General features: G+C 36.4%; 4 protein-coding genes across 8 annotated transcripts; 1 reads left to right on the top strand and 3 right to left on the bottom strand.

The window, feature by feature from the left end:
- Positions 1-52: 52 nt before the first annotated feature.
- LOC135141711 (N-alpha-acetyltransferase 35, NatC auxiliary subunit) lies at positions 53-3341 on the bottom strand. 3 transcript variants are annotated; one of them, XM_064073043.1, is made up of 13 exons: positions 3259-3341; positions 3126-3208; positions 2924-3072; positions 2650-2873; positions 2440-2584; positions 2182-2368; positions 1951-2132; positions 1827-1899; positions 1678-1778; positions 1371-1511; positions 1147-1322; positions 886-1093; positions 53-746 (listed from the first exon to the last, which is right to left on the bottom strand). In XM_064073043.1, exons 1-13 carry the CDS (start codon positions 3273-3275, stop codon positions 345-347), a joined length of 2088 nt encoding a protein of 695 aa, XP_063929113.1. In that variant the 5' UTR covers positions 3276-3341; the 3' UTR covers positions 53-344. The 3 variants fall into 3 exon arrangements, with proteins under 3 accessions (XP_063929113.1, XP_063929114.1, XP_063929115.1); XM_064073044.1 differs by having other exon boundaries at positions 1957-2132; XM_064073045.1 differs by having other exon boundaries at positions 596-746; positions 882-1093.
- A 134-nt stretch (positions 3342-3475) lies between these two features.
- LOC135141402 (NF-kappa-B-repressing factor-like) lies at positions 3476-4643 on the bottom strand. 2 transcript variants are annotated; one of them, XM_064072469.1, is made up of 4 exons: positions 4320-4643; positions 4140-4272; positions 3766-4091; positions 3476-3719 (listed from the first exon to the last, which is right to left on the bottom strand). In XM_064072469.1, the coding sequence occupies exons 1-4, from the start codon at positions 4556-4558 to the stop codon at positions 3545-3547; spliced, it is 873 nt and encodes a 290-aa protein (XP_063928539.1). In that variant the 5' UTR covers positions 4559-4643; the 3' UTR covers positions 3476-3544. The 2 variants fall into 2 exon arrangements, with proteins under 2 accessions (XP_063928539.1, XP_063928540.1); XM_064072470.1 differs by having other exon boundaries at positions 3766-4088.
- A 72-nt stretch (positions 4644-4715) lies between these two features.
- Positions 4716-8764, top strand: LOC135141687 (congested-like trachea protein). Of its 2 annotated transcripts, none has more exons than XM_064072995.1 (5): positions 4716-4847; positions 4905-5094; positions 5141-5573; positions 8202-8378; positions 8428-8764. In XM_064072995.1, exons 2-5 carry the CDS (start codon positions 5002-5004, stop codon positions 8622-8624), a joined length of 900 nt encoding a protein of 299 aa, XP_063929065.1. In that variant the 5' UTR covers positions 4716-4847; positions 4905-5001; the 3' UTR covers positions 8625-8764. The 2 variants fall into 2 exon arrangements, with proteins under 2 accessions (XP_063929065.1, XP_063929063.1); XM_064072993.1 differs by having other exon boundaries at positions 4716-4851.
- Positions 5685-8163, bottom strand: LOC135141685 (insulin-like growth factor-binding protein complex acid labile subunit). Its single transcript, XM_064072991.1, has 3 exons — positions 7997-8163; positions 7799-7948; positions 5685-7744 (listed from the first exon to the last, which is right to left on the bottom strand). The coding sequence occupies exons 1-3, from the start codon at positions 8039-8041 to the stop codon at positions 5873-5875; spliced, it is 2067 nt and encodes a 688-aa protein (XP_063929061.1). The 5' UTR covers positions 8042-8163; the 3' UTR covers positions 5685-5872.
- Positions 8765-8773: the final 9 nt, after the last annotated feature.

The following is an 8773-nucleotide window of genomic DNA, read 5'->3' as shown; positions in this document are numbered from 1 at the left end:
TAGGAGTAATTCCCGGTATTATTCGGAAATCGTGTGCAATAAAAAACCCATATGTTACCCAAATTTATTAAAATTGTTGCCACAAAAACGCCAGCGCTTACAAACCTACATTTAATTAATAAACATTCAACATTACAAATCAATTAGTTTTTTAATCACAGTGTAAGCAAACCCACTTATACACACAAATATCTATTTAACTAATAAATCGGTAAAATAATAAAGAAAATCTTTAAAATTGCACTTGCACGATAAAACTTTATCACTCTACTTAACTTCTTACAATTTGAATATATACACAAAATCGACATACAACGAAAACCAATAGATTTAAATTATATCACTCAGAGTAACTTTATTATAGGAAAATATCTGTTTACTGAAAAATCAAATTCAGGGGGTGTAACCGAATCTTTTTTGTGTCCTCCGGCTAAGAGTTTTAGTACGATAAAGTTGGTTTTTGAAATTTTCAACAAATCACTAATTTCACCATCTGATTGGATATTTTCTAAAAGTTGGCGGGCTTGATGGAAGTGTTTGCAACCTGTTATGTAAAAGTATATGCTGTCTACGGGCTGCTGCAGCCGCTCGACGGACGTCATTTCCCTAAATTCGGAGTACTGGACAGGAGGCGGAGTCAACAAATTCTGGAATGGGGCAAAACGATGTTCGTACCGAACTTGTTCACTGTCAAATTGGGGGTGAGGCATTGTCAATTTTCCATCCAACCGAAAACCCATTAATGCCTAAAATGTTATCAAAAATTAGTTAATTTTCGCGTCACTGATTGTCCTCGAATAATTAAGAAAATTGTATTTATTACCAACTGGTCTCCATTTTTCTGGCTACCATTAAATACAAATATGTATAATATAATGTACCTACTTTATAATATCCTCCACACATATTTTGCAGCGCTTGATAATAAACTATGTCTTTATTATAAGGTCTCGGTTTTCTTTTATGCTTTGGTTTCTTTTTTGAAGGATTTTTTGATTTTTGTAACTCGTTTATTAATTCATTCTCCACTAGAAAACTATCGGCTCGCGACAAAGCAGACACTAACCAACCATACAAAAACTCATACAAGTACCTAAAACAAGTCACCTTTGACAATCCATTCTTGTACTTTTCACACCAATTTACCAATATATATAATATAATTCGTGTCTACTGTACAATTCCAATTCAAAACCGGCTAATAAGTACATAATCATGATTTTTAACGTGTGATATAGGATCCACGTTCCAAAACAAGCCAAATGCGGACGGGACGTCGAATTCACAGATATGTTGTGTAAATACGCATCAACTCTCTCCGCCTCAAAACAAAAAAATTTTCAAACAATCAAGCTTTAAAGTGTGATTACCTCATCCTGTAAGTTCGTAAATTCTTCCAAAAGGTGGGCCAACTTGTCTCTTTGTCGTGCGCGATTGTGACCGCATAGTTGTAAAAAACTGGCGAAGGGTCTAGTACAATGTGCCAAAAAGGACTCCACGTATTTTTTTGCCTAAAGTATTTTCGTGTCATAAAACGCGTCTCGGTTGGCTTGGAACGTCATTCCAACGTGTTTGCAACGAATACTTCACGTTTTATGTCCTTGACACATTCAAATGACGTTTCAAAGCCAACCGAGATATATTCTTTTTGTATTGTAATGAAACAAAATGGCGTACTTGCTGATTTGACAGAATTGATTTTGACACTAAGGCTGGTGGACATATGAAGGTTTTCACAGCTTCTTTTAAAATGTCGCGCAACGTGCATGGATTTGTGCCTGACAATAAAAGCGTCATTATTGTTGTTTTTTGTCAAAACTACATACCTTGGTAAAGTAATTGTAGAGCGGATCTTGACAACAAACACGGACTGCTTTTGCTAAAGTCAATGAAAAAATCCTAAAATTAAATCATCACCATGAGAAGAATACAAACTGGGTGGTTACGTACTAAAACCTGATGTAAGGAAGTTATAGATTGTATTTTAGTAATTGTTTTAAATCTGTCAATCATATCTGAAAAATAGGCCAGTGCTTCAGCGCGTGGCTTAATTTTCGTATACCTGGGAAAAGTTGGTGGTAGCAATCTCTGATTAATGAGAGGTTCAAATCCTGGTATCAGTTCATTGTCACCTATTAAAGCGCAGTTTTATCAACTGACAAAAACACAAACGTTTATAACCTGCTTGTATTCCTAAGTGTACAGTGTCCCTCATTATATTTAACATATCACAAGCAGTCATTAAAAGTCGCTGGCAGTCTGTAATAGCAGGAGTTTGTTCCTCGCGTCTCATAATAGTCAACGCTTGATAGAAGACTCTGGTGAACTTGATTCTTGCATGAACAGCTTGAATTGCTTGAATTTCGTTCTAGAAACACACAAGGAATATTTAGTTTTGCATGGGAATGAAAAAGATAAATTAGGTTGGTATTAACTCACTGCTGACTGTCTGGACCTAATTTTTCTATGCAACTCCTCTTCCGCTTCGCGTAACATTCCAATAATTCTCTGTTCTGATATGTCCGGATTTAAATGATAACCATATTGCATTGGTTGGAAGTCTTCTTCTTCATAAACCATAGCTCTAACAACAACAACAATTAAAACCAAAATAAATAAATAAATAAATAAATAATTAATAAAACTTACTTGTGTACAAAATCTTTGATAATTTCTAACAATTTATACACTATTAGACAAAACGCTTTCATTGTTTTGTCTTCTATACTGTATGGTTTGTGCAAATATAAATTAGTAAAAACCGTCTGCGCCAAAGAATGACCTTCTAACCAAGACACAATACAAGCCAATGTAGTATCAATAATCCCGATCATTTCATCATATCTGAAGTTATCTAGCTTCAAAATACCCTCCTAGAAACATTAATAAAGAAGTGCGAATTTTCGTTTTTTGGGTGCTTTACCTCTAAGGTTTGAGACAACGTTTTGGCTTTTCTGGCTCCACGGTTGCAGATCATGCCTGCATCCATTTTTGGGTCCATCATTTCTATCGCAGACATAGCTTCAAAAAGACCGAATAAATTATCGTGTAAGAGTTCTCCCATGTCTAAACCTGTGCAGCAGAAATTGTACCCACAATTAAAACACAACTGTATTAATTTATACCTGTTACCGCATCTTTGAATTCTGAGGTTATGTCGAGCCATTTGTACATTAAAATCTTGTCTAAGGTTTCACCGTTACATTCTCTGCAATTATAATTAAGTTAGAACGATTAAAGGGGGTAAAAGGTACTTACGAGTCCGAATATTCCATAATTTTGTAGTTATTCCTTTTTGTGTTTAGGTTTTGACACGGTTGACATTTGACACGAACAGTTCGGTTTTGGGGTTTTTCGTTTTTCGGGACCAGGATTGGCGACAGTGCGCAAGGTATTCAATCCAAGCTACTTGATTGTTTTTTATTCAAAATATACACAAAATACATTCCAGTTTGACAAAAAAAATATTATACAATTTTTAATTAAATAGATTTTATTCAGTTGAACTCCGCTTTTCCACAACACAATCAACAATTGGTTCGTTTTAAAACCACAAATTCTCAAAATTCTTGGGTATGTGTAACTTGTACAAGCCGTCTTCACCCCCTATTTTGAGTAACTCTCGGACGATATCAATCCTTGTTATTTTTTTAGAAACTGACAGCTTTCTCGACTCAGACCCCGTGCTTTTCGACTTTAAATTGTACTTTCTGGCGATCCTAAAAACAACCGCATTGTAACTACAAACACACTCGGGTGAATTACCGATGTATTAAAGCCCGTTCTTCTTTGGTAAAGTCTGAGTTAAAAACCAAAGTGAGCAAGTCCGAAGACTTTGAAAAATTGTCAAGAATTTTTGTAATTTCTTTTGTAATGTTTGTGGTCCCAAGACCTTGTCGGTTTATGTTTTCACATAGTATGACGGAGTCTTTAGTGCCTTGGCCATGGGCACCAAGGCCACCACCAGTCCAGCCCATTTTCATCATAATCTTCTGAGCAATGCTGTCCACATTACTCAGACTTTGTTGAGTACCCACACTACTTGTCGATGCTTGTAGATTTTCTTTGGTTACGTTTACGTAACAACCCTTCTAAACAAATAATAAATAGTAAATATGATGAAACTAAACCCAATTTACCTTTTCTATGAAAAAACAAACATCTCTCAGTTTTTCCAGGGTTTGTTCAGCGAGAGCCCGTTTTGCGAGTTGGACATTCTGATGTGAACCTCTAGCATATTCAACTCCGTTAATTCTCAGATCAAAATTTTCTCTAAAAACATCAAACAGTCACTATAATATGTACAAACCAATTAAAACCTGTCAGTATCGTCTCTCGTGACCGTCAAACTTATATTTAAATACGCCAACGCGTTTTGTAGTGTCACGTAAGGGTTTTCTCCCTCGTCTTGCAAAATTATCACTAGATTTCCTAGAGGTCCTTCGAGCACCGCATTAACCAACTTCGCAATCTTTTCTTCCGAAATCTGCACGCTCCTTTTTTTGTTGCGCTCGTCCGAGCTTTCCGTGCTTAGTTTCCGTTTAAGATCTGAAGACATTTTGTAGTTAGACTAGTTAAAATAAAAAATTTTGTTTCGCGCTCGAAAGTGCGGTTATGTTTTTGATATTTGACGGATAAACAAAATAAAGCCGACCAATTGAAACGGAGCAGGGGCGGAGCGTTGTTTTCGGAGGGGGCGTTTGAAACAAGGCGCATGCGCTGCATTACACACATTGCGAAGAAAGTGGACTTTCGAGACGATGACAAGGTGACGGTAAATTTTATCACAATCCAAGGTCCAGGGATAGTTTAAAATTATACATATTTTAAATATTTTCGCACATTATGTGAGTAAGTATGTAAATGGTTGTGGTATTACTGGACTGAATGCCTAAATTTGCCAGATTTAACGGTGACATTGAAATTTGAGGTTATACACTTATTTATTTTCACGTTTTAATTGGTTTGATTGGAGTTAAGTGAACGATTTAGTCTGGAGAAATGGCGGAGATGGGCCCTTTTCAATATTTTATTTGTGGTGGTTTCGGCGGTATTTGTACCGTGGTGGTTGGCCACCCCCTTGACACCATTAAGGTAAGGTACAATATTGTGCATCCCATATGTTTATGTTATGTATTAGGTTCGTTTACAAACCATGCCTGTGCCTAAGCCTGGGGAAAAACCTTTATATTCAGGCACTCTAGATTGTTTTAAGACTACTATAAGGAATGAAGGAGTTAGGGGGTTGTATAAGGGTATGGGGGCACCGTTAGTGGGGGTTGCACCCATTTTTGCCATTTCTTTTATGGGTTATGGACTAGGAAAACAAATGTTTGGGCCAGGAGCCGGCAAACAATATAGTTATTTAGATTATTTTGTGGCTGGTGCCTTCTCAGGAATTTTTACAACCGTTGTTATGGCTCCCGGAGAACGTATTAAATGTTTGTTACAAATTCAACAAGGATCGGCGGGACCGAAGCTCTACAATGGGCCTGTAGACTGTGCTAAGAAATTGTACAAAGAGGGAGGGATCAGAAGTATATATAGGGGCTCAGGGGCTACACTTCTTAGAGGTAGGTTGACCAAATTGAACATTATTGTCCTTATTTGTCATATGCATACGGTCGAAATTTCATCGTCATTGTGACATAACTTAAAATATGCAGTCATTACAGAAACACAACTAAAAAAAAACGTTTTATTTATTTTTTTACACAAAATAGAAAAATGTACATAAAAGAAATACAATGTTTAATATATTGCACCAAAAGATTAGTACAACGTTTAATAATAAGGCCAGACCTGAATGCCTAGGTCAATCGTGTGGGCTATAACCTTACTTAATAACATTAAAAATATTCCTCAAACTCACTTAAACAAGTGCAATATTGTTGTCCATTTGGAAATATTTCCGGTGTTTTTTTACCTTGCGTACTTTACTTTTCACATATTTTTGGTTATCAGTTTGATACCGAGGTGTCAGATACAAAGCGTTTAAGTCATTATTTACGTTGTTGTTCACGGAGTTATTGAAATGGGCGCCGTGTTTTATCATTTTGTTACGTAACAAATCAGCTTTCGATATTTTGTTGTGTTCGGTTATATTTGACGTTTTTGTATGTTCGTATACCTTTTTCACGTGCTTCTTCAACTTGGGTTTATATTCTGGACACTTAAGTAGCCGCCTCATTATGTGAAAGACGCTCCAGTTGGTATATTCTTTAGGTTCTGCGCACTTCGGAGCAACTTTATTTTCGTAGATATACTTAAATGTGAAACTTTGAACGCACCCTATGCCTTTGTCGTGACTAAAATCGCACGCTTTGACAATTTTTTGTTTAATTCGGTTGATGATGATGGGTTTCCAGTCGCTCATGTCGCACGAACAGTGCCACGGATTTTCGTTCAAGCGAATCATTTTGACGTGAATTTTCGAAAAAATTTCACGAGGTAGTTTAGTCAGTTTGTTATTATTCAAGTATATTTCTTTAATATTAATTAACTGATCGAAAACTGCGGGTGGTAATTGTTCTAACTGGTTTTTAGACAAATCTAAAATTTCTAGATTTTCTAAACCGATAAAAGCGTCCATGGATATGTTCCTTATGTTACAATTGCTTAAAATCAATTTTTGCAACTTATGGACGTCTAAAAATGTGTCAAATTCAATTTTCGTGATAGTACCAGTTAGCGTTAGTTCGTTTAAATTTGGCATTCCGACAAACAAATCTCTCGTTAGTAACTTTATGTTTAAATTATTTAATGTTAGAGCTTTTAGTAGATTTAAGCCTATGAATGAGTTCGTCAAGAGTGATAAATTAACGTCTTTGCTACCGATTATAAGTGAATCAGTGGTATTCATAACCTCAAAAGTGTTAGGAAATATCACAGTGATCGGATTATTCCCAAAATCGGCTAGTTTTAATTTTGGAAAAGGCGGTAATGACAGTTCTGATAGTTGCGAAAAGTTGTTGTACGAAAGGTCCAAGTACTCTAGTTCTAAAAGACCGGCCAAATCCGTTATTTGTATGTCTAACAAATTATTGTGCGCTAGCGACAATGTTTTCAAATTCGGCGCACCATAAAAAGCAAACGGTGGTATGAATTTTAGGTTATTGTTATCCAAAATTAAAATTTGTAGACTGTTTAAACCGTCAAACATAGCCCAGTGCACATTATTGAGCTCACAGTGCGTCACTCTAAGCAAATGTAAATTTTTAAAACCAATAAACAAAGGTATTTTGTGTTCGTTATCTTGTTCTTTATACTTTTCGTAAGGCAAGATCTCGTCGTTTGTACCCTGCTGTACCATCGTCAGAGGATGCAAGTTGGAGTCGATCTTTTGTACATACTCAAACGTCTGTTCCGTTTTACTAAATTCTTTAACGAAATTCTGAATCTGCACTTTTGAATTTTTTATAACAATGTTTTCTAGGTTCAGAAATTTTAGGTTAGGGAGCGGCATATCGATTTCGCAAATTAAGCTACTGTTGGTCATTCGGTTAAATAAATTTGGACCTAACAGTTCTAAACTGAGAAGGTTTCTGAACTTAGTTAAATAACTAAATTTCACTGTTTTACTACCTATGTCGTATCCTTGAATTAAAGTTACTATTTCGATGTCTTCGGGTAAAGTTTGGATTAATTCTGCGGGTTCGACGTTCTTGCGCAAAATGCACATGGCAGAACGGACGATTTGCTTGTCTTCTGTTAGTTCTGACTCGAAATTGTCTTCGTACAGCACCTGAAGAAAGCGATTCGAGGGTGAATTGGGTTAAAAATGCTTATTCTAACTTACCTCGTTAAATTCGACAGAACTGGATTCGTTCACGTTCTGATTATTTTTCTTATTTTGTATAAATCGGTAGATGGCGGTTTCGGTTAAGTGTTCTAATTGGCAAGTGCATGTTAAGGGACAGTTTCTATTATTTTCCCATATTTGTAACGCCTGAAGTCACATTTTTAGAACAAATTTCTATATAGAGTACATACTTACCAAAACGGATTGCACTAGCACTGACAGACTTAAGTACAAGAACATTTTGCTGCGGCGACTGCTACAGTGGAAGCATATTTCGGACAGATAGAGACCAGGAAGTCCTCCCCCGCTTGTTTCCTTTCTTTATCATCCGCTTATCTACACCCGAAGAAAAATTGACTAGGAAAGGTTTGACGTTTTGACACCTTTACATTGCTTTTAGATATACCAGCTAGTGGGATGTACTTCTTGACGTACGAGGCGATTAAAGACTATGTCACAGATGGAGGTAAAAATTCGCCGAGTATTCTAGGGACGATATTCGCGGGAGGTGCCGCAGGGATTGCGAATTGGGCCGTTGGTATGCCCCCGGATGTTTTAAAAAGTCGCTTGCAGACAGGTTAGTACGATTGGTCGATTTTGGTGTTTGCTATCTTTGAGGATTTTAGCACCCGAAGGCACGTATCCAAACGGCATTCGTGACGTTTTCAGGACTCTTATGAAGGTTGAAGGACCGGCGGCTTTGTATAAAGGAATCACTCCGGTGTTGTTAAGAGCTTTTCCGGCGAATGCCGCTTGCTTTGTAGGATTTGAATTATGCAAAACATTTTTAACTTATCTTTCTGGCGAAGCAAATCCAGTGTGAGATACGGAGCTGTTTTTAGACATCGATTTTATACGCCATTTTATAATCTAGTAGGTAATTGATGTTAGGGAATACACTGACTGAAGATATTTTTTTATATAATGTATATATTTATAGTATATTAAATTACATACATACGCGGGAATTTT

The sequence above is a fragment of the Zophobas morio genome, unplaced genomic scaffold (assembly GCF_036711695.1).
Source record: "Zophobas morio isolate AGI-343-1 ecotype UQ-CSIRO unplaced genomic scaffold, CSIRO_AGI_Zmor_V1 ptg000044l, whole genome shotgun sequence".
Lineage (NCBI taxonomy): Eukaryota > Metazoa > Arthropoda > Insecta > Coleoptera > Tenebrionidae > Zophobas > Zophobas morio.
The sequence above is the reverse complement of the archived record's forward strand: the minus strand, read 5'-3'. Positions and strand labels throughout refer to the sequence as shown.